Source organism: Mesoplodon bidens (genome assembly GCF_964165515.1).
Source record: "Mesoplodon bidens genome assembly, chromosome: 4".
Classification (NCBI taxonomy): Eukaryota; Metazoa; Chordata; class Mammalia; order Artiodactyla; family Ziphiidae; genus Mesoplodon; species Mesoplodon bidens.
In genome coordinates this window covers 127,862,247-127,886,807 of record NC_138160.1, presented here as the reverse complement: position 1 = coordinate 127,886,807, position 24,561 = coordinate 127,862,247, and the positions used below count along the sequence as shown (strand labels likewise).

The 24,561-nt window shown below is 45.2% G+C and overlaps 1 protein-coding gene across 3 annotated transcripts in view; it reads right to left on the bottom strand.

Moving 5' to 3' along the window:
* Nucleotides 1-7,846: 7,846 nt before the first annotated feature.
* Nucleotides 7,847-24,561, bottom strand: part of ABLIM3 (actin binding LIM protein family member 3) — a 148,599-nt gene continuing 131,884 nt past the window's right edge. Inside the window, exons 18-24 of one of the 3 annotated variants that reach the window (XM_081233978.1) lie at nucleotides 20,158-20,305; nucleotides 18,988-19,017; nucleotides 18,370-18,428; nucleotides 16,339-16,399; nucleotides 15,628-15,635; nucleotides 15,009-15,089; nucleotides 7,847-9,966 (exon numbers count right to left, since the gene is read on the bottom strand). In XM_081233978.1, the coding sequence (XP_081090104.1) occupies nucleotides 9,853-9,966; nucleotides 15,009-15,089; nucleotides 15,628-15,635; nucleotides 16,339-16,399; nucleotides 18,370-18,428; nucleotides 18,988-19,017; nucleotides 20,158-20,305 (501 nt within the window). In that variant the 3' untranslated portion in view covers nucleotides 7,847-9,852. Of the gene's footprint in view, nucleotides 9,967-15,008; nucleotides 15,090-15,497; nucleotides 16,400-18,369; nucleotides 18,429-18,987; nucleotides 19,018-20,157; nucleotides 20,306-24,561 lie in introns of those variants that run through there. The other 2 variants (XM_081233976.1, XM_081233977.1) reach the window with 2 other exon arrangements.

Below are 24,561 nucleotides of genomic sequence, written 5' to 3'. Positions count from 1 at the left end.
TGTTGATGGACACTTAGGTTGCTTCCATGTCCTGGCTATTGTAAATAGTGCTGCATTGAACATTGAGGTACATGACTCTTTTTGAATTATGGTTTTCTCAGGGTATATGCCCAGTAGTGGGATTGCTGGGTTGTATGGTAGTTCTATTTTTATTTTTTTAAGGAACCTCCATACTGTTCTCCATAGTGGCTGTATCAATTTACATTCCCACCAACAGTGCAAGAGGGTTCCCTTTTCTCCACATCCTCTCCAGCATATATAGTTTGTAGATTTTTTGATGATGGACATTCTGAGTGGTGTGAGGTGATACCTCATTGTAGTTTTGATTTGCATTTCTCTAATGACTAGTGATGTTGAGCATCTTTTCATGTGCCTCTTGGCCATCTGTATGTCTTCTTTGGAGAAATGTCTGTTTAGGTCTTCTGTCCATTTTTGGATTGGGTTGTTTGTTTTTTTGATATTGAGCTGCATGAACTGCGTGTAAATTTTGGAGATCAATCCTTTGACAGTTGCTTCATTTGAAAATATTTTCTCCCATTCTGGGGGTTGTCTTTTTGTCTTGCTTATGGTTTCCTTTGCTGGGCAAAAGCTTTTAAGTTTCATAAGGTCCCATTTGTTTGTTTTTATTTTTATTTCCATTTCTCTAGGAGGTGGGTCAAAAAGGACTTGCTGTGATTTATGTCATAGAGTGTTCTGCCTATGTTTTCCTCTAAGAGTTTGATAGTGTCTGACCTTACATTTAGGTCTTTAATCCATTTTATTTTTGTGTATGGTGTTAGGAAGTGTTCCAATTTCATTCTTTTACATGTAGCTGTCCAGTTTTCCCAGCACCACTTATTGAAGGGGCTGTCTTTTCTCCATTGTATATTCTTTCCTCCTTTATCAAAAATAAGGTGACCATATGTGTGTGGGTTTATCTCTGGGCTTTCTATCCTGTTCCCTTGATCTATATTTCTGTTTTTGTGCCAGTACCATACTGTCTTGATTACTGTAGCTTTGTAGTATAGTCTGAAGTCTGGGAGCCTGATTCCTCCAGCTGCGTTTTTCTTTTTCAAGATTGCTTTGGCTATTTTGGGTCTTTAGTGTTTCCATACAAATTGTGAATTTTTTTGTTCTAGTTCTGTGAAAAATGCCATTGGTAATTTGATATGGATTGCACTGAATCTGTAGGTTGCTTTGGGTAGTATAGTCCTTTTCACAATGTTGATTTTTCCTATCCAAGAACATGGTATATCTCTCCATCTCTTTGTATCATCTTTAATTTCTTTCATCAGTGTGTTATAGTTTTCTGCATACAGGTCTTTTGTCTCCTTAGGTAGGTTTATTCCTAAGTATTTTATTCTTTTTGTTGCAATGGTAAATGGGAGTGTTTCCTTAATTTCTCTTTCAGATTTTTTATCATTAGTGTATAGGAATGCAAGAGGTTTCTTTGCATTAATTTTGTATCCTGCAACTTTACCAAATTCATTGATTAGCTCTAGTAGTTTTCTGGTAGCATCTTTGGGATTCTCTATATATAGTATCATGTCATCTGCAAACAGTGACAGCTTTACTTCTTCTTTTCCGACTTGGATTCCTTTTATTTCTTTTTGTTCTCTGATTGCTGTGGCTAAAACTTCCAAAACTATGTTGAATATTAGTGGTGAGAGTGGGCAGCCTTGTCTTGTTCCTGATCTTAGTGGAAACAGTTTCAGTTTTTCACCATTGAGAATGGTGTTGGCTGTGGGTTTGTCATATATGGCCTTTATTATGTTGAGGTATGTTCGCTCTATCCCTACTTTCTGGAGGGTTTTTATCATAAATGGGTGTTGAATTTTGTCAAAAGCTTTTTCTGCATCTATTGAGATGATCGTATGGTTTTTCTCCTTCAATTTGTTAATATGGTGTATCACACTGATTGATTTGCATATTGAAGAATCCTTGCATTCCTGGGATAAGGCCCACTTGATCATGGTGTATGATCCTTTTAATGTGCTGTTGGATTCTGTTCGCTAGTATTTTGTTGAGGATTTTTGCCTCTATGTTCATCAGCGATATTGGCCTGTAGTTTTCTTTCTTTTTGACATCTTTGTCTGGTTTTGGTATCAGGGTGATGGTAGCCTCATAGAATGAGTTTGGGAGTGTTCCTCCCTCTGCTATATTTTGGAAGAGTTTGAGAAGGATAGGTGTTAGCTCTTCTCTAAATGTTTGATAGAATTCGCCTGTGAAGCCATCTGGTCCTGGGCATTTGTTTGTTGGAAGATTTTTAATCAGAGTCTCAATTTCAGTGCTTGTGATTGGTCTGTTTATATTTTCTGTTTCTTCCTGGTTCAGTCTCGGAGGGTTGTGCTTTTCTAAGAATTTGTCCGTTTCTTCCAGGTTGGCCATTTTATTGGCCTAGAGTTGCTTGTAGTCATCTCTCATGATCCTTTGTATTTCTGCAGTGTCAGTTGTTACTTCTTCTTTTTCGTTTCTAATTCTGTTGATTTGAATCTTCTCCCTGTTTTTTCTTGATGCATCTGGCTAATGGCTTATCAATTTTGTTTATCTTCTCAAAGAACCAGCTTTTAGTTTTTATTGATCTTTGCTATTGTTTCCTTCATTTCTTTTTCATTTATTTCTGATCTGATCTTTATGATTTCTTTCCTTCTGCTAACTTTGGGGATTTTTTGTTCTTGTTTCTCTAATTGCTTTAGGTGTAAGGTTAGGTTGTTTATTTGATATATTACTTATTTCTTGAGGTAGGATTGTAGTGGTATAAACTTCCGTCTTAGAACTTCTTTTGCTGCATCCCATAGGTTTTGGGTCGTCGTATTTTCATTGTCATTTGTCTCTAGGTATTTTTTGATTTCCTCTTTGATTTCTTCAGTGATCTCTTGGTTATTAAGTAGTGTGTTGTCTAGCCTCCATGTGTTTGTATTTTTTACAGATTTTTTCCTGTAATTGATATCTAGTCTGATAGCATTGTGGTCAGAAAAGATACTTGATACGATTTGAATATTCTTAAATTTACCAAGAATTGCTTTGTGACCCATGATATGATCTATCCTGGAGAATGTTCCATGAGCACTTGAGAAGAAAGTGTATTCTGTTTTTTTGGATGGAATGTCCTATAAATATCAATTAAGTCCATCTTCTTTAATGTATCATTTAAAGCTTGTGTTTCCTTGTTTTTTTCATTTTGGATGATCTGTCCATTGGTGAATGTGAAGTCCCCTGCTATGATTGTGTTACTGTCGATTACCCCTTTTATGGCTGTTAGCATTTGCCTTATGTGTTGAGGTGCTCCTATGTTGGGTGCATAAATATTTACAATTGTTATATCTTCTTCTTGGATTGATCCCTTGATCATTATGTAGTGTCCTTCTTCGTCTCTTGTAATAGTCTTTATTTTAAAGTCTATTTTGTCTGATATGAGAATTTAAAGTAATTATTGATAAGTTTGTGTTTACTGCCATTTTAAACCTTGTTTTCCAGTTGATTTGGTAATTCTTTGTTCTTTTCTCCTTTTTTGTTTTTCCTTTTGTGGTTTGATGATTTACTTTTGTATTATGCTTGAGTTCCTTTTGTTTTGGTTTTTGTGAATCTATTGTATGTTTTGGACTTGTGGTTACTCTGGTTTTCAAGTATGTTAACCCATTCCTGTCTCTACTTGCTTTAGGCTAATAGTCATATAAGTTCAAACACATTCTAAAAGTTCTACCTCAGACTTCCCTGGTGGCACAGCGGTTAAGAATCCGCCTGCCAATGCAGGGGACGGGTTTGATCCCTGGTCTGGGAAGATTCCACGTGCTGTGGAGCAACTAAGCCCGTGCGCCACAACTACTGAGCTATGTGCTAGAGCCCACAAGCCACAACTACTGAGCCTCCATGCCACAACTACTTTCTGATCTTTTGTTGTTAGTGTATATAGGAGTGCAAGAGATTTCTGGGTATTAATTTTGTATCCTGCAACTTGACTGAATTCATTGATGAGCTACTCTAGTAGTTTTCTGGTAGCATCTTTAGGGTTTTCTAGGTATAGTATCATGTCATCTGGAAACAGTGATAGTTTTACTTGTTTTCCAATTTGGATTCATTTTATTTCTTTTTCTTCTCTGATTGCTGTGACTAGGACTACCAAAACCACGTTGAATAAAAGTGGCGAGAGTGAATATCCTTGTCTTGTTCCTGATCTTAGAGGAAATGCTTTCGGTTTTTCACTGTTGAGGGTGATGTTTGCTGTGGGTTTATCATATATGGCCTTTATTATGGTGAGGTAGGTTCCCTCTGTGACCACTTTCTGGAGAGTTTTTAATCATAAATCAGTGTTGAATTTTGTCAAAAGCTTTTTCTGCATCTTTTGAGGTGATCATATATTTTTTAAAATATTTATTTATTTATTTTATTCATTTTTGGCTGCGTCAGGTCTTAGTTGCGGCACACGGGATCTTCGTTGCATCACGTGAGATCTTTCGTTGCGATGCATGGGCTCTTCACTGAGGCGCTTTGGCTTCTCTCTAGTTGTGGTGTGTGAGTTTTCTGTTCTCTAGTTGTGGCGCACGGGTTCCAGAGCATGTGGCTCTGCAGTTTGTGGCATGCAGGCTCTCTAGTTGAGGCGTGTAGGCTCTCTAGTTGAGGCGCACAGGCTCAGTAGTTGTGGTGCACAGGCTTAGTTGCCCTGAGGCATGTGGGATCCTAGTTCCCCACCCAGGGATCGAACCCATGTCCCCTGCATCATAAGGTGGATTCTTCACTACTGGACCACCAGGAAAGTCCCCCATATGGTATTTTTTTAAAATATTTATTTATTTATTTATTGGGGGCTGGGTCAGGTCTTAGTTGTGGCACACAGGATCTTCATTGTGGCATGTGGGATCTTTCGTTGCGGTGTGCGGGCTTCTGTCTAGTTGTGGCACGTGGGCTCTAGAGTGCGTGGGCTCAGTAGTTGCAGTACATGGGCTCTCTAGTTGTGGCGCTTGGGCTCTAGAGTGTGCAGGCTTAGTTGCCCTGAAGCATGTGGGACCTTAGTTCCCCAACCAGGGATCGAACCCGTGTCCCCTGCATTGGGAGGCGGATTCTTAACCACTGGACCACCAGGCAAGTCCTGATCATATGGTTTTAAATTCTTCAGTTTGTTAATGTGGTGATCACACTGATTGATTTGCGTATATTGAAGAAACTTTGCATGCCTGGGACATATCCCAGTTGATCATGGTGTATGATCCTTTTAATGTGTTGTTGGATTCGGTTTGCTAGTATTGTATTAATGAATTTTGCGTCTATGTTCATCAGTGATATTGGCCTGTGATTTTCTTTTTTTGTTGTATCTTTGTCTTATTCATTGATTTTAGCTTGGTTTTTATCTTGGCAATTCAGTTGTCTAGTTTTTTTTTTTTTTTTTTTTTTTTTTTTTTGCGGTACGCGGGCCTCTCACTGTTGTGGCCTCTCCCATTGCGGAGCACAGGCTCCGGACGCGCAGGCTCAGCGGCCATGGCTCATGGGCCCAGCTGCTCCGCAGCACGTGGGATCTTCCCGGACCGGGGCACGAACCTGTGTCCCGTGCATTGGCAGGCGGACTCTCAACCACTGCGCCACCAGGGAAGCCCCAGTTGTCTAGTTTTGATTGGTTCCTCTTCATAGTTTCTAGTTCCTTGTTACAGTGATCTGCATTTCTGTTGATAATCTTTCTTAATTCCTTTAGCATTTTTATTACCTCCTTTTTGAACCTGGTGCCTAGCAGACTAGAGAGGTCTGTCTTACTGTTTGTTCTTTCAGGGGATTTCTGTTGTTCTTTCAGTTGGAGTAGCTCCTCTGCTTTTTCATTTTACTTAAATTTCTCTGTTTCTATGAATTTAGGAGAAATACTTATCTACTGTGGTCTTGAAGGGCTGTTTTTCATTTTTGTTTTTTTTTGGCCACACTCTGTGGCATGTGGGATCCTAGTTCCCCAACCAGGGATCGAACCCACACCCCCTGCAGTGGAAGGGCAGAGTCTTAACCACTGGACTGCCAGGGAAGTCCCGTTGAAGGGCTGTTTTTAATGTATGAGTGTCCCTGTGTAGACTGTGTGAATCCAGTATTTTTGGTATGGATGACGGCCATGTCTTTCCTCAGAGTGGAAATTATCCCCTTGATGGGGGTGCAGTTGGTGTTGTGGTAACCAGAGTCTGCACTGGAAGTTGGGTGGGACCTCCTCCTTCCCCTGTGGCTGTCACAGCCCTGTCAGGGGTGGGATATGCTCCCCAGTTGTTGAAGGGTTGGGTTTAGTAAGGTTGCATTGCCCTTAAGTGTGTGCTCTGTCCCCAAGGAGGTGCGTGCTGAAGCAAGTGAGGCCCGTGTGGTCACAGAGAACCTCTGCGCCACCTGTGCAGGCATCCCTGGTTTTGCCCAGAAGCAGCCCAAGGTTATGTCCCTTTCTCCGTAGAGTTTGTCCGAGACCTAGTGTCAGGCAGGCACTGGGGGCCGGGGCATTGTGGCTGCAGGAACCAAGGTGGTTGTGCTGCCACTTGGCACCTGGGGTGCCTCTATGATAGGGCTGTCCCAGGGCTTGTCTGCCCCAGATATGACTCCAAGTTGTGGTGTGAAGTAGACAGGACTGGAGTTTTCCTGCTGGGAAAGGAACCACTGCATACTCCTCCCCAGGGGCTGTCGCAGGGGATGTGTGATTCTGTAATGGCTGTGCCACCTGGTGTGTGCACCAACATGGTCCATTGTTGCTGGACCCGTTCTTGGACCCGCCCCCGCTGTGGGAGCCCTGATAATTGGCTCTGATGTCAGCCCCACTCCTGTCATGTGTGGACTCACAAAGTCTACCACCACTGGAGCTGCATCCCTCCGTGAGCACGCTGACAGTGGGGCTCTTATGGTAGACCCATGCCCTGCCCTGCGCATGCTGATATTGGGGCTCCTATGGTGGACTGTGCCCCTGTGGCGTGCGGTAACAGTGGTGGCCCAGACCACACTCCAGGCCCTTCTGGTTACCTCTGCACAGCTAGATTGAGTCCTCTCCCAGCGTCCCTCTCCTGAAGGCCGAGTTTCAGTGCCTAGCTGTTGTGCCTATTAGCAGGCCCGCCTCGATCGCATTTTGGGTTGAGAAGTATGATGACGTGGCAGCCGTCAAGTGCTGGTCTCTCTCTGCCCTGATTGTTAGGAAGCCAGCACACACACACTCCTCATGAGCAGAGACCAGGCCCTTTCAGCTCCCTATCTGTCCCGGCGGACCTCCCAGCTGGCAACGGGGGTTCCCAGGGTAAGCGGACCTCTCTTCTTTCATAACTCCCTCCCAGGGGTGCTGGTCCCTTCCTGATGCCTTATTTTTCTTTTTTGTCCTACCTGGTTACATGGGGATCTTACTTGCAGCTTTGGTTGTATAAGAAATCTTCTGCTAGTTTTCAATCGGTTTTCTGTGAGAATTGTTCCACATTTAGATGTATTTTTGATGTGCGTGTGTGGGGAGGTGAGTTCCATGTCCTTCTACTCTTGATCTCCCTCCTCTTGTGTTTGTCAAATAACTGCAACACTGAATCAGATGAGGTCAAATGCAGAGGCTGGGTGGTTTACTGACCGTGAGTACTCTGACACTCACTATGCTTCCCCACCTCCAGGTTCACTACCTCTTGGAAGTCGCCAGCTCACCTGGGTCTTATTTTCTGACCATAAAACCTTATTTGTTATTGGAACATCCTCTTCCATCCTGCAGGACCCTGTGTTCTGTAGGAAACAATTTGGGTAATGCTTACGTGGTCAAACTTTATTACAGAAGGAGAAACTGAGGCCAAGGGAGGGCTGCTCTCTGACACTTTTATTTTGAAAAGTGTGCATGGTTCAGTCTCTCCCCACGTCACTCATCTCCACTCACACTAGAAACAACAGAAGGACACGAGTCTGGGTTGAAATTATGTGCATTTATGGGAAAAAAAAATCCAACAATAACAAAAGCCCTTCAATCTCGCCAAGTTCTCAACCAGTGATAATGAGGCAGTTTCAATGATTGTGTCTGGCTGGGGACATTTCCAAAGGGGTCAGGACAGTTGAAAGACATTGGCCAAAAAGAAAAGATGCAGAGAGGGCTGACATTTTAAATGAGAGCATATTAGACCTCCCTTATGGCCCCTCATCCATTCACCCTTTCAAGTTACAGTCTCCTCCCAGTTGACAAAGATCCTTCCTGAACTTCGCTCAAATGCAGTCTCTTCCAGAAAGCTTTCCTTGGTCTGCACCAGCTGCATATGCCTTCTTAGTAATGTCACATTTTCTCGTGCTGTCTCCTGTGACTTTCTGCCTCACATCCATCATGTTTGAGTACCTGCCTTACGGTACCCATCGTTAGTAGGCATGCCCCTGAAGTCGGGCCCCATGTTGCTCATCCCAGTATTTCCATCTCCCTCCCCCATTCAGTGCTCAGTATACAGCAGGTGCTCAGTATACAGCAGGTACTCAGTGAGGGTTTGTTGAGTTGAAGTCAGTTCTACATTTGCCACCACACATAACCTCTTGAGAGTGATAACTGCCATCTCCACTTCTTCATCCTTCCTCCACGACCTCAGTGGTCTGACTCCAGCCATCTCCAGGAAGGAACAGACCCCACCAGAAATCACCAACTTGTGGTTGCAGGTTTGGGATGGGGAGAAGGTTAAGCTTTCACCCCTGTTCCAGAAGCCAAGGAGGCAGGAAAGGCAGCCACTGGGGAAATCAGTATGACCATGAGTGGTGTTGGCCAATGCTCCATTTTGGAATCTCGTAAGTAGTCATTCTTCAAAAGTTTCCCCCATGAACCATGGCCAACTTTGCAATGCAAGCCGAGGACTGGTGGGGGTCTGGTTGGGTTGCTCTGCCAGCCCAGGGACCAGGAGACATGGGCCAGGAAACTTTCTATAGGACATGGCCTATATTACCTTTGGTGGGGGGGAGTGTTAGAGGTTGTCTGTCTAGTTGTTCGGTTGGAGCTGTGGTGGGAACATTAGCCCTGTGGTGAGTTGTCAGGCACATAGATTGTAGTAAGGCTGAAAAATACAGGCTTCAATAATGGGCCTCTCCTCCAAAGGGGAAAGGGTCAGGAGGTTCTGGGAGCAATGAGGGAGGGTCCCAAGAGGTCCTGCAGCTCCAGTGCTAACGGGTGCCCTGCTCTGTCTCCTGCTTCCAGCTCCCACTCCCTCCCTCTGGTTCTCCACATAGGGGCCAGGCAGGGGGCCATTGGAAGTAATAGTGCAGGGAAGGGAAGTGCTTTTTCTTTTCCTACCATGAGGCGTAGATTTGGACTAGTGAGAGGTGAGGATCAAGGATAGAAGGAGGATTGAAGAGGAGAGGAGAGGCCAGGGCCCTATCCACTTGTTTACTTCTGTAACGAGTAGGCATTAAACCCACATTTCTAGCTGCATCACCCCTAGACAGCATTGAGGTTCTAGTGGGGGTGATGAGAAAATTCTTCAGGGCTCTCAAAGGTGCTCAGTGACTTGGGGAGAATGCTGTGGATCCTCCCACGGGAGGGCCCCTCTGGGGCCAATAAGGTGTGAAAACTGCAGCATCCTCCCTGGAGACTGGGGAAAAGAGCCGAGAGAAGAGAGAAGAGAGACTCCTTCAGGCACCTCCTTTAGCAAAGAGAGTTGGACCTTAGGGGACTCAAGTCAGGAGAGATGTTTCAGTATAAAAAGGCTTCCCAGTAAAAGGATGGGAGTCCCCACGAATCCCTTCCCAAATCCCATTGCACTTAGAAAAGAGAAAGGAAGGAGCATAAAAATATCTTGAAGATGTGGGCTTGCCTGACGATACAGAAAAGCAAGTCTCATGGCAGGCAGTGTGTCCCATTACACAAGAGAGGATTATACCGAGCTTCAGTATAGAGATTTTACATATATCTTTATATAAATGCATATATATTTATAGAGCGTCTGCCTAGAACAGCCGGGCTTGCTTCTTCAGTTCATTCCTCTTCCAGAGGGCCAGCCGGTCAAACTCGGACATGGTCATGCCGAAGACTTGGTAGAACTCTTCCTGGGACAGGTGGCGCTGCAAAGAGGTGGGAGGAGACAGAGGGAACAGCTTGAGGATGTGAGGTGCAGGCTGGGGGCAGGTGGAGGCAGGAGTGGTTCCTGTATGTTTCCTCTGGGTACACTGTGCCTGGCAGTGTCTGACCCATGGAAGGTGTATGATGAATATCTGTTGAATAGATCAGTGTGTGAGTGGGTGTTTCCTGGGAGGGACCTCTGTAGCTGGTCTGGCTGGAGAGGCGTCCCCCGCCCAGGACTCAGGTGGTACTTCTGCTTCACCTAAGTGCCTCTCGATGCATCCCAGTTGACCTCTCCTTTCTGCAATTCCTGCTCCATGCATTGTGTCCAGGAGTGTGTATGGATTAATGTTATCACTCTTTGCTTTGGAAGAAAAAGGAGGCATGCCCAAGATTTTAGGGCGTATTTCCTCTTACTAATTAGTTTACAAATGATCTGGAAGGTTGTTCCTTAGGCCAGTCAATGAAAAAAAGTTACTGTCCAGATTTCTCCAACCCGCCCCCCCTCCCCAAAATGTCCTTTCATCTCTTTCTTATTTGAAAACAAGTATGCCATATAATGAAACATTGTTCTGCATGCCTTGGCAGGTTTTTTAACCCCTTTCTGCCTGCCCTCTCTCCTGCCCCTTCTCATCAGCCTTGAAAGTTGATACATTATCCTAAGCTTTTAGAGTTAGAAGTATGTGGCACTAGTTAGAAATATATGGTACTGGGCTTCCCTGGTGGCGCAGTGGTTGAGAGTCCGCCTGCCGATGCAGGGGACCACGGGTTCGTACCCCGGTCCAGGAAGATCCCACATGCCAAGGAGCGGCTAGGCCCATGAGCCATGGCCGCTGAGCCTGTGCGTCCGGAGCCTGTGCTCCGCAATGGGAGAGGCCACAACAGTGAGAGGCCCACGTACCGCAAAAAAGAAAAAAAAAAAAAGAAATATATGGCACTTAAAATGTGGCAAAATGTGAAAAATTGGTACATTTAGGTGAAGGGTAGATGGATACTCATTTTACAATTCTTGCAACTTTTCTGGAGGTCTGAAATTTTATTTTTCAAAATAAAATTTACAATTATGTTTAAAGATAGAAATAGATGGCATATATCCTGCCTGTAGACTTCCTGCATTCACTTGCTGTTGGTAGCAATTATATTAGCTACTTGAGTATTGAAGAAGATTGAATGAGAATCATGTATACAGCCACGTAACAATTAGACAATTCTCTGGCCTATTGTCCCTGTGAATTAATGTTTTCGCCACATTTCCAGAACTTTAGGTAAAAGTAACTTTGATACTTTTGTTAGATATCATTGGCTGCCGATGACTCTGAGTTGATTTTTTAGTACTTAATATTTAACACTACCACCAATTCCTTGTATTGTGTTTGTATTATGCTCAGTAGTTCATAAATGTACATTCACCCTCGTTTTTCTCCTTTAATTCTTCTGACCTGATTTTCTTCTGAAAACCAGGAATTATTTCTTTCTACCCAACTGAAAGATGAGAAAAGCAAAAGTCAGAGAATTAAAATGACTTGCCCAAGAGGGAGGGAGGGGAGGAGACTAGGTAAATAGCAGAGCTGAGACCAAAGTCCAGGGCTTCTGATTCCAAATGCAGTGTACTCTCACTGCCCCTCTTGGTCAATCCCATTAAGAATTTCATAAATATGTCTTTTATGAAAAATTTCAAAAAGACACAGAGAGAAAATAGCACAATGCACATCCATGCCCATCATCCAGATTCAAAGAGTTTTACCACATTTGCTTCATCTGTTTCCTTTGCTGAAGTGTCTTAAAGCAAACCTTAGACACTGTCTGTTCACTCCTACATACAGCAGTTTGCATCTCAAAACATACTGGGTATTTTCTTACATAACCACAACAGCATGGGCAAGGAAAAATGACAATTCCACAGAGTTACCTAATACCTGTCTACAATAAAATTCCCCTAATTGTCTCACAGTGTTTTTTTATAGTTGGTTTGTTTGAATAAGGATTCAAACAGCATCCACACATCACATGTGGTTGTTAGACTCCACCAGTCTAGACAGTGCCCCTCTTCTTTTGTTCATGCTATTGACTCGCCCAAATCTGTTTTACTTTCACTCGAGTGCTGAAAAATATGTGGATATGAGAGCATTCTCTGCTCCTTCCATAGTAAAGACTGAGGGAAACTGTCTCATTTGTTCTTTTTGTTGTTGTTGGAGTGATGGTTACTGTTGATTCTCTAGCTGGCTTTCTCCACTGTGTTTAAAAATCTTTTTTTTTTTTTTAAATAAGACTCAATATAAAGGAATGGCAGACTAAACTACTCAAGTAAACACTGTAGGACACACTGAGGGAGTCTGAGGCTTTTCTTCTCTCCTCCTGTTAAGGGCCACGTGGAGCCTCCTTTCTCCTCTGAGTTCTCAGAGCACACAGTGGCAGCCCTGTCCATTTGACATTCACCGCAGATTCTAAAGCATAAAGGTTAAGTGCAGGGGCTTTACAGCCAGGCAGATATGAGTGTGTGACCTTGGACATGGTAACCTCACTGAGCCTCAATGTCCTCTTCTGAGAGTGGCAGCATTCCAGTACCTCCCTACCTCACGGATATTGTGAGGGTGACTGAGATGATGCGGGTCACGTGCTTGACACAGTGGCTGGCACTCAATCACCGGCACTCTCATTAGTGCAGTGATCTCTTCATGTGTCTGTCACATAGCATGGCCTGGTCTCTGTTTCCTTTGATTTCATCTCCTCCTCATCCTCTCTTCTGGGCTCACGTGGCCCCAGCCACACTCACCTCCTGCCGTCCTCCCACACACCAGACTCACTCCTGCGTCAGGGCCTTGGCAGCGGCTGTTCCCTTGTCCCAGAATGCTCTTCCTTCCTATATAAGCATGGCTAACTCCCTCACCTACTTGAAGTCTTTGCTCAGATGTCATGTTTTCAATGAGATCTACTCTGACCACCCTATTGAAAACTGCAACTCACCCCTCCAACTCCCAACCCCCCCTCACTCTGTTCTCCTCTTACCCTTTCCCTCAGCCCGGTTACCGCCCAGCATACTATATCCTTTATTTATTACTTGTGTCATTTACTGTCTCCTCACATGAGAACGCCAGCCCCAAGAGGGCAGGGGTCCTTGTTGCGTTCACTGATATGTTGTAGGCACCTAGAACAGTACCTGGTGTATATAATAGGTTTCAATAAATATTTATTGAGTGAACAAGTATCTATACTCTGAGCTCCTTGAGGAGAGAGTCAGGGGTTTCCTTCTTCCATGCCCTTCCTGAACTGCTGCAGACGGCTAGGGCAGTGTCTCTAGCCCAGTGGTCTCAGCTCAGGCTATATATTAGACATCCCTGGGAGCCTCTGAAAAATACTGATGCCTGAGCTCCTTCCCCAGATTGTGATTTAATTGGACTCAGATGGGGGCCTGTATTGGTATTTTATAAAAGCTCCCTAAGTGATTCTGATGCTTAGAGAAGGTTGCGTTTTCCTGGTCTGAGCTTCTGGGTGTCCTGGAGGATGTAGGAGAGCAGTTGGTCCTCCATTACGAACCAGGTTCGTGAACATTTCCATCCCTAGGTGCTGGCTGGCTCCAGTGAGCCGCCGTGGGAGCTGTCCCCTTCAGCACCGGCAGACACTCACTGCTAGACTGTGAAACGAAGCCCTTGTTATAAATGTGGGGAGAATCATCTGCTTCCTTCCCCGCTACCCCAGCATGCCAGAGCTGAAAGGACTCATAGAGCTTCCTGGCCCACTCACATCTCCCTCCTATGGCTCCAACCCTCTACTCTGGGCAAATTCATCAGCCGTCAGGTCAGGGGTGGTCCCAAGAAGTGCTGAGCCTCCTCTCTTACAAGCCTGCATTCAATTCCACAGACATCTCCTGACATCTCCCCTAGTCCAGGCCCTGTGGTAGATGACAGACAATGTGTCAGGCAGAGGAAATGGGTGGCTTGATGATCTGATGCAAAGGAGAAAGAGAGGTATTGGATCTGTGCTCTTGACGCAGGGCTGGGGAGGCTGGAGGAAGAGGTTAGTGACACATCCTGAAGAAGGCTTAGGGGAGGCTTTGGGGCACAGGCATCACTAGAATGGGGCCCTGATGAGTGAGGAGGCTGGCAAGATGGAAAGGGTGTTCCAGGGAGAGGCACTGGGGTGAAAAGGGCAGCGTGTGCTCCTGGAACTAATGTAACCAGGGACCGGGACTCCATGCCAAGTGGACTGGATGGCTTGAGAGCCCAGTGCCATGGTCAGGCCATGTCTGCGCCTTATTTATGCTGTTCCCACTGCTCATGTTGCTCTCCTGCCTCTCCATTCATCTAAACCTGTCCACCTCCAAAAGTCCATCCAAATCCTTCCTCTTCCTGGAAGCCTGTGTCACCCCACCCAGCCTTAGTGGTCTTCTCTGAGTAACAGCAATGAAACACTTATGAAGAATTTTCTGCTCAGTACACTGCCAGATTCTGTGTGAAGGGCTCTATGTGTATTGTCTCATGTATGTCATTTGGCAACCTGAGGGAAGCATGACAGTCACCCCATTTTACAGAGGAGAAAACTACGGTTTGGAGAGGTGGTCATGTGGCCAAGCTGTCCAGTTCGGCATGGCAGCATCAGGGTTGGAACCTAGAGAGTCTTGCTTGAGACTTGCTTATATGTTTACCCTCTGCACAGAGCTGTCCCCCATCCTTCCCCGTCACAGGCACTGGTTTTCTATACAATCCTGCATAACACCAGTGCTGTGTTTCTTCTTATCGAACAGACTGCAGGCTCTTGGAGGGCAGGAACCAAATCTAGTTCTTCTCTTATGTCTGCAGAAGCATCAGCCCCACTTGGAGACATGCTGTAGCTGTGCACCACAGATGCTAACTGACTTGAGGAGGCTGCATAGAACAGCAAGGAACAGTCTTGGGCTAAGGAAACCAGGTTGGAGTCTCTGCTTTTTTAACCAGCTGTGTGACCTTTACGCCATTCATTCTGCCTGCTCCTCCCAAGCTGGGTTAGACCAGGCAATTTCTGGAATCATTTCAAACCCAAAGGCTCCTGCTCAGTTTTCTATACATACCTCTAAACGCGTCCGATCCACATCCTTGGGCAGTCGGTTTCTCCCTCTTGTGGTCACCAGGAGCAGTTCATAAGGGTAGATCTAAGAAGAGAGGAGGGGGGATATTTGTAGGTTGGGTGAGGGTGGTGGGCTTGTCCCTTCAGACATATTTTGTGTCTGGCTGGGGCTCCCTCCTCTGTCCAGAAAGAGCCAGAAATTAAAGTCTGGAGGAAGGGCTGAGTATGTCCTCTTTCAGGTTTCCTGGCAGCCTCAAGGCACCTTCTCCCAAAAGGCAAGGCCCTGGAGTCCTTGAATACTGCCAGGGATGCGCTTGGTTGCATTTGGCCTTAATGTGAGCACCAGGGCTCCTGAGTGTAAATGTCTCATATCTGTGATTGGCAAGCCTCTAGAGAGTCTCTGAGGCCCGGGGGAACTGTCTGGTTTCAGGAGGCAAGAGATGTAGGGCAGGATTCAGGGAAACTGGGCCAAGGAGGGACTGGAAATGCTAGTCTTGAGAGGACCCTTGGGGTTATTTATCGATGTTCCCTTCCCTGCATAGACAGTGCTGTCATCTTCCTGCTGGTCCCCAGTGTAGCAACATGCAGGATCCCGGAGACCCCCAGGGTCTGTGTATCTTTACCTTGTACTCTGCAGAGAGAAAAGAGACACACACAAAGTAGAAACCATCAGTCTTTGCTTTGCATCACTACACTGGCCTCTGTCATAGAGACACTGTCCTGATTGAATTCATCCCAAATCAAGGATGGTTTGAACACAATGGAGAAAGGGGTTGGGCTAATCCAGAGATAGGTTTTTAGGGGGAAAATGATGTTTGAGATATTTAGAATAGAAATAAGAAGAGTCTGGGACCATGAAGCACATGGGTGAGATCCTTCATCTTCTGGGGGGGAATCCTCCAGGGTTTGATGTGGGCCTGCCTTCCTGCCTGAGCCTGCTTGTAGGAGCTGGAAGAGGCTGGTGGGAGAGCATCACTGGAAGAGGGCATGAGGCTCATGGAATTTTTTCTGGGAACAATGTGCATTTGGCTCTGAGTATTTCCCTCCACCCGGGGCTGGCAGGCAACTGTAGCTCAGCAGTACTGGGAGAACAGCAAGCACTCTGTGATGGCTCTGGGAATCCAGATGGGACAGATGGCCTGGAGATCACCCAAGGCCAGGGACTTGAGAGGATGAGAGAAGAGCAGGGGAAAAGGGAGGGAATGGGAAGTGAAAGGGAACTCGGGGTTTGCACAGAGCCCAGTGTGGGGCCAGAATCGTTTGTCAAACAGGCTATTATGAGCAGTACATTATAATGAGGTCCCTGTGAAGTCCCAGGAGAGGCCGGCACTCACCTCGCATGCCCCAGTTGACAGCGTTCATGCTGTCGTAATGGAATAGGTCTGCGCTGGGTGTCTGCAGGGGAGACAGAACCAGGGCTGGCCTGAGGCACGCTCACCTCTGCCTCCCTGAAGTAACTCACCCATCTCCAGAAAATGCACTGGGGCTGGTGGGACACGGGGCCCTCTCAGCAGCCTTGGTCTCAAGGTGGAGTGATTTACTTCACTGCCATATGCCTAGTGCCTAGGCCTGGCACATTGTAGGCACTCAGTAAATATTCATTTATTAGTGAATTACAGCTCATGCTTTCTTTCATTACTCAAATATCATTTTTTCTATGAGATCTGCCCTGACAACTCTATCTAAAATTGCAAATCGCCCCTTCCCCAACTCCCAACCTCCCTCATCCTGCTCAATTTCTCCCTTTTTTTCCATAGCACTTACTACCTTCTACACTGTGTATAAGGTGACTTGTGTACTATTTACTGCTTGCTTTCTATTTCTCCCTATAAGAATATAAGCTCCAAGGGCAGGGGTCTTTGTTTTGTTCGGTCACTGAGGTATTCTAAGCACTCAGAGCAGTGCCTGGCATACGTAAAAGGCTTTCAATAAACATCTATCTGCTCATGAACAAATGTCTAGGCTTTGGGCGTGTTGAGGGCAGGGTCTGTCTCTTCCCTGCTTGGAGCGGGTGGGGCCCCAACACCAGCCGTGGCTCTACTATGGACCTCTTCCCTTTTGTGTGCTTAACCCTAAAATTGTCTCTTAACAAGTCTACCACTTCTGTCCCTCTGCACTTCTCTACACAAGAGGGATCCCATTAAAAATCTGAGTTGGGGGCTTCCCTGGTGGCGCAGTGGTTGAGACTCTGCCTGCCGTTGCAGGGGACACGGGTTTGTGCCCCGGTCCGGGAAGATCCCACATGCCACGGAGCGGCTGGGCCCGTGAGCCATGGCCGCTGAGCCTGCGCGTCCGGAGCCTGTGCTCCGCAACGGGAGAGGCCGCAGCAGTGAGAGGCCCGCGTCCCGCAAAAAAAAAAAAAAAAAAAAAATCTGAGTTGGATGGTGCAGCACACCTACCGGAACCCTTCTGAGTCCTTACCAGCACATAGGGCCCTAATGACACCTCTGTCTGGCTTCATCTCCATGCTCACTCCATCCCAGCCATGCATCCTCCCCACCCAGGGACTCTGACACTGTGCTTCCCTTTATTAGGGTGGCTCTTGCTGGTCTTGGAGAGTTGAGGTCCCTCCCTGTACTCAGGCCTTTGTTTAAATTCACTCTCTGACCTTCTCTCTCTTTGCCTCCTTGCTTTGTCTTCCATCTGAGCACTTATGACTGCTGACTTCAAGTCACATATGCCCTTATTGGTTGTCTGTCTCCCCACCTAGAATGTGATCTCCACAGGAGCAGCGAATTTATTCACTGCAGGACCTCCAGCACCCAGAACAGTGCCTGACACTTAGTAGGTGCTCAGTAAATAAATGTCTATCTCAGTGTCCTTGCCCTTTCCCCCATCACTTGTCTAGTCACAGAGCCTCTCCTTTTGCCAACAAGACATATTTTTCATCCCCTTTTTAGTCCTTAAACCACCTCACAGCTTCCATGAAGGTTTTACGCCGCAGGACATCTAAGAGCTCAGAAGGCTCCAAGCCACAATGGGTGAGTGGAACCCAGCAGTCAGGTGTGGGCTGTCGGGGGCAGCTGGCCCAGGCTCGAATCCTGGCTCAGCACTTACTAGGAATGAGAGCTCAAGCAGGTCACTGAGCCCCTCTGTGCCTCCATTTTCATCCAAAAAATAGAGTTATTAAAAATAGTAACTACCTTGCTGGGTTATAATGAGTGAGTGCTTGTAAAGTGCTCAGCATGGAGTAATTGTGCCATAAATACTAGGTGCTCCCAGCCCCTCTCACAGGGGGCTCTTTTGTTAATGCACCTCTAGCCCCAAGGCCTCTGTCCAGGTTTCACCTGTAAGTCATCACTCCTGAGCTAACACAGGAATTGTGAACCTCTTGGGGATAATGTCCCTGGAGCAGCCTCTCTTACCCTGTGTAGCCCGTTTCTTCTGTAGGCAGGCAGGGAGGCAGATTTGGAGATGAGGGGGTCTGAAAAGAAGGAGCCAAGACAATTACCAGGAGCCCCAAGCCAGGGTTTCCTCCCCCTGAGGTCATCTGGCTGCAAATGGCCAATGTTAACTCGTGGGAAGGGGGACAGACAGGGACGACCAGCTCCTTCCACTGCTCTCCAGGCTTACAACTAACAGTCTTAGGGGTGCCTCACCCTGGCAGAATTCTAGGCCCACCCCAAGTACCCACTCACAGAGTCTTCTGGTGTTAACCTGCACACATCTATCCTCCTATGATGGACCCATGTGTCCTGGAATTGGAGTCGAGCTGGAACTCAGACAGGCAGGCTCCCACGTGGGTGGAAGAGGTTGTGTGCTCTTTCTTTCTCTCTGGGAGCTGTTGGGCATGGCAACACTGGTTCCAGGACCAAAGATTAAGACCCACTATCTGACAAACACATGGGGTGGACTATTTCAGATGGGGACTGTGCTGGGACATCCACGTTGTATGGTCATCACAACTAAGGGGGACCTGCCGCTGACTCAGCTCTGGCCCTCACAGAACATGACGGGCTGAAGGAAGGGCAGGCAGAACATACCGCTGTCAGCCAGGTAGTGGGACCGAGGGGCTGCAAGAGAGGGAAGCCAGAGATCAGCGTTCAAGGAGACAGACAGAAATGGCTCCCATACCTGGGCCACCCTGGCCAGCGGGGAGGATGGCCCTCCTTCAGTACCTCCTTTCCCACTGGTCAGTTTGTAACTGTTGCACCTGCACCCGATTCTTCCTCCCCCACCCAGCTTGTAGCCCAACACCTGGCACAGTGCAGGTGCTCTGTGATATTTGTTGCACAAATGCCATTGAATGGAGCTGAATTTTGAGCAGCACTGGTGCAGTGTACAGAGCCAGGGGTTGAAAACAGTGCCTCTCAGTGGTGAAACAGGGAAACAGCCCATCAGTTCATCCTGGCTTGGCCATTAATAGATGCCCAATTTCAGATAAGTAAATCATGCTTCGTTTTATCTGTAAAATGGGAGGGATAGTGTCTCCTTTATAGGGTTATTGTGAAGAATACAGGACACGGTATAGTAAGGTGCTTAGCACAGTGCCTGACAGATACAAACCCTCAATAAAACTGGCTTTATCATCATCATGACCATCACCACTGTCATCTTTGAGCTCACCTAGAATCAAGGTGCAGTACAGCAAAGAGGGAAAAGCTTATGGCCTTGAAGTCACTCTATGCTGGGCCTGATCCTGGCTCAGTCACTTACTGGCTTTCTGACCTTGGGCAAGAGGGTTAACCTCAGGTCTCTCATCTATAAAGTGGGTGATAATAATCCCTCTACATTGTGGGTCTTTGTGAGGACCAAGGGTGATAATGTATCTATAAATGCCCAGCACACAGGATTGTAATAAATGGTACCTTTTATTATCCATCACGTATTGACCTGAGATAGGATTTCCTGGCAGGAAATCCCGCAGGGGTAAGTAAGAGAGGAGGCAGGATGGAGGAGGAGGAGGATGCCTCAAGAGGCATCCCCTTTTATCTTCAGACTGTTAGAAGAGTTTTTTCTTTACACGGAAACTGATTGGAAGTCATGGCTTCAGATGACCCAAAGAAGCAGAAGTGACTGCTCAGGACAGAGCATGGTCTTATTTAGTCTGTATTCTAGACCCTGGTGAGGCCATAGAAGGTTAGATTCACTAATGGAAGAACTGATGGGGAAGAGAGTGCCCCCACCCCGGCAGGTTACAGGGCAGTGCTTACAGCCATTTAGGGACATATCATAGCCAGCTGTGTGCAGGGCCTCTCGGCTGCTGGTGGAGCTCCGGGGTGGGGTCCAGGGATCCGCGTAGGAACTGGACCGGGCTTTCATCTCTTCCTTCAGAATTAGTCGGCCAATTCCACTCTGGAGCTGGGGGTGGGGGAGGAGCAAGATGAAGTTAGAAGGAAGCAAAGAACACTGAGATGGAACAGGCTTAGGAAAGGCTGAGGGACCAGATTCTCTATAGTGAACCTCTGGCACTTTTTGCCTTTTCAGTGTCCCTCTTTCCTTGCAGCACCCATATTTTCCTTTGTGGGACTTCATGTCTCTTCCACAAGTAGTCCCGTGGTCAGGGTGGGGCTCTGGTGGTATGTACCAGAGCCCATATACAATATGTGGGCTTTTGTGTGTGTGGCTTCTTTCACTAAGCATAATGTTTTCAAGGTTCATACACATTGTAGCATGTATTAGCGCTTCATTCCTTTTTATAGCTGAATAATAGTCTGTCATATGGATATGCCACATTTTGTTTATTCATTTGTGAGTTGATGGACATTTGGGCTGCTTCCGTCTTTCGGCTCTTGTGAGTAGTACTGCTAGGAACCTGCGTGTACACGTATTCATTTGAGTACCAGTTTTCAGTTCTTCTGGGTATATACCTAGGAGTGGAACTGCTGATGGGTCTGTGAACAAAGAATGTCACCTAACATGGGTCAGTAAACAAAGGATGTTGCAGCCATCCAGCCAACAACCTCTGCAGCCACCACCAACAGTATACCCTGAGAGGATTCAGAATGGAGTAAAACAGAATACTGGGCCTAGATAGTTAAGGTGCATATCAAAGGAATGATTTCAGTGCATCTTCCCATACACAGAAAAGGGCTAAATTCATTAACATGAGATGTCTGTTTTTTTCTTTAATTAGTCTTTTGACGTTTGACTATCTGCTTTGTTTTGTTTTGTTTGTTTTTGCAAAAATTCCTTTATATCCTGGTTCATCCCTTACCTCCTCAGAACTGTCCCTCAGAGCTATCTGAGAGGCTGTCTCCCGGGCTTAGGTCCTTAGTATGTCTGCTGAATAAAACATAATTCTCAACTTTTAGGTTATGCAGTCAACAGTTTTGACAGCTACAAAGGGACCCAGAGCAGACTTTTCTCCTTTGCCTGAACTCTCCAAGGATCCAGAGCCTAGGTACCAGCAGAGGATTCTTGGGCCCATCTGCCACCTCAGAGAGTCCAGATGAATTTGGGTGAGTCTCTCCTGATTCTCAGATCTCCTGTTATTGGCTGATGATCCTAAGTTTTATTCAGTGATGTTAAACTCCTCACTGGAAGAGTAGTAGGTTATCCTTGAAGCTTAGTTTCAAGAAGAGGTACCTGGGTTATGCTTAGTTGAAACACACTGAGTAAGGTTGGACTGGGTAATTTAGGTGGAAGACTGGCCTGTCGTTTTTCCTTGAATTGGCTACTTTAATAGGGTTTGTCAAAATAAAAGTGAAGATATCTCATGAGAGCTTTCAGCTCAGAAGGAACATCACCTCCTGGCTGGCAACAGCTTCCTCAGGCAACTGAGAAAGTTGTGGGAGTGGTAGAGGCAAGTCCTTATACTGTGCAGCTGTCCCTAAAGGGAAACCCACTTTTTTAATTAAACACTTGCCTGCCAGGGACATGCATAAGAGCTGGCCACTCCATAATCCAAGTACCCACAGTGGTTGTAGGCTACTGAAGGGAGAAACCAAGACTCATAAAAGGGCTAAAATGAATCTAGGGTAAAATCTAGAGGAGTTAAGCTCACAACAGCACATTGGCTCACCACACGATCATCACTAGTGATTTTATCTCCACAAACTCACTCTGGAATTGGGAACAAAGCTTTCAAAACAAAAAGAAAAAGGAACGACAGATTACCAGCTTCTAACTAATACCCCAGCCAGATATATGTACAACACATACACTTACAAGTACTTACTTAATTGGGAATTAAAGGAAATCTCGCCCTGAAAATGACTAAGATAGGGCTCTTCTATTGCATACACAGTTAAGTTAGAGAAAGCCTGCTTGATAAAACATCTTTTCAGAATTCTGACCTTAAAGAAACAAAAGCCCTTCTAGGGGGAACTTGCATTTCTCTCCCTGTGTCTTTGAGATGTAAATGTTCTACCTGATTTTCTTAGGCATTTTGTGTGTATGTATGTGTATATGCCTGTTTCTGTGTTTTCAGTACTTGGTCTTTGCCATCTGGAAGGTACACATATGGTATGCAATTCGGCAGCCAACCGAATAGACTGGGATTCTGAGCAGTCTTTTGTCTGACTGTGCCAACTCTCAGGAGCTTTTGCCCTCTTAACCTTCCTTGCATCGGCCTGTGCAGTGAAGGCCTTTACTTTCTTAGGCTATTTTGGGGAGTAAACTTTCTAGATTTTGTGAAGGCTACATCTTCACACTCTGTTGTGGGGACTTCTCTGGTGTCTTATTGGTTTGCATCAATAAGATACATCTTGTTAATGGCCAGATGATGGATCCTTTATATTGGAGAAACTTTAAATTGGTAAATTTTAAAAGAGCTGTGTTACTGGTACTTATAAGAAAAAGACTTAGAAGGTGGAAAACATATATATGGTTAACCTAAGAACTCCCTTAATTGAAAACAACAACAACAAAAAACTGGTTTGGGAAGCCTTATTTGTGGTCTCTGCTTCCCCTCAGTGAGTCTTACAGATGCTAATAAAAACATTAGGATAATTAACGTTAATTAGGTTGATTAACAGGGAAGTAAACTGAAGAGAAAGTTTAGAGACTTCTTCCCAAAAAAGGTGGAAATTTTAAAGGGACTTATCCCAAAAGGATAAAGAAATCTTCAGATGATTATTTAAAAATGGGATAAATAAAACGGATGATAATGGGATTAAAACAAAGGTTTGATACAACATCACGTAAGGCTGGATGGAACAAAGGGGCCCCTTATAGGTCCCCAACATTAAAGGGCCCCAAACAAGTCCACTCTATTTACCCCACTTAAAAATATATATATATTTAGGGACTTCCCTGGTGGTCCAGTGGGTAAGACTCCGTGTTCCCAATGCAGGGGGCCCAGGTTCGATCCCTGGTTGGGGAACTAGATCCCACATGCATGCCACAACTAAGAGTCCGTATGCTGCAACTAAGAAGCCCACATGCCACAACTAAAACCCAGCGCAGGCAAAATAAATAAATAAATATTTTTAAATATACATATATATTTAAATGGCTGGAAGTAAATTACACTGAGATACCTGGCCAACAATTACTTGGGGCAACAGTTAGGCCGATTAATCAAGTAAAAGACTGACAAAAGGGCCTGAGTCCCTTGGCTCAACCCCTCACTGGGGACCCCAGAGCCTTTTATTAAAAATAGATAAAAGAGTCAGAGGATAAAAAGAAAGGAAAGCTTCTAGGACTCCTTGAAAGACCAAAGCTTGATGATTGGGTCCTAATGGAAGATAAAGGTAAAGGTATTATAAAGGTTGATAGAATTGAGATGAAAGTTTATAAAAATTGGTATACCTAAACGGGCTTTATATAAGATGGTTATTTCTCTTTTGTTTAATTATATTGTGTGATATACATGTTTCACTGGGGAATGCTTCATAAGACAGGGCGTATGAATCTGCCCCTTAGGAAATATTACTAAACATACAAAAGGAAACCAGTAGGGTTACCTGAGCCTGTATAATATAATGTAAAAACTGGGAGCAATATTCAGGGGCTAATAAAAATAATAATAGAGATTTTGCTCTGGGTCTCACCTGTGCACTCAGAAAAAGGACCTTTGTTGAATGCCTTATGCAAGCTTTTGAAAGCATGATAAATTAAACCCTAAAATTCTAGAACACAGAACTCTTGAATTTTGGCTTAGTCAGAAATCTTCTCACTGATATAAAAAAGCAAATTAAACAAAGTACAGTTAAGCAAGTCAGTCTTTTAATATCATTTAGGCAGCAGACCAGTTTTTTTGAGAATTAAAAGCAACTGTCTTTGTTTTGCAAATCTCTACAAATAAGAAATGTAAATACAGCCCACATTGATCTGAGACTGAGCCTAATTAGCTCAATCAGGTAAAACCTGAAACCAAGGAGGAAAAAAAAAAGCAAAAAAGTCCTTTTAAACTCAAACTGCTGGAAAGGCTCCCTCACCCCAAATCTAATTCATAGCCTCCTTAAGGGTTTATCAAGGATAAATACAAATCTTAAAAGTCTTTTCCACAAATAGCAAAGCCTTAGTCGTCTGAGCAAGCAAATTTAACTTATTGCAACTGTTATTTATAAACTAGTAAGTTTATACTGTAATACCTGATTCATAACTAAGTTTTTAAGGTGAAGCTATGAGATCTCTAGTTAGGTCTGTTTATATGTCTGTGTACACATTAT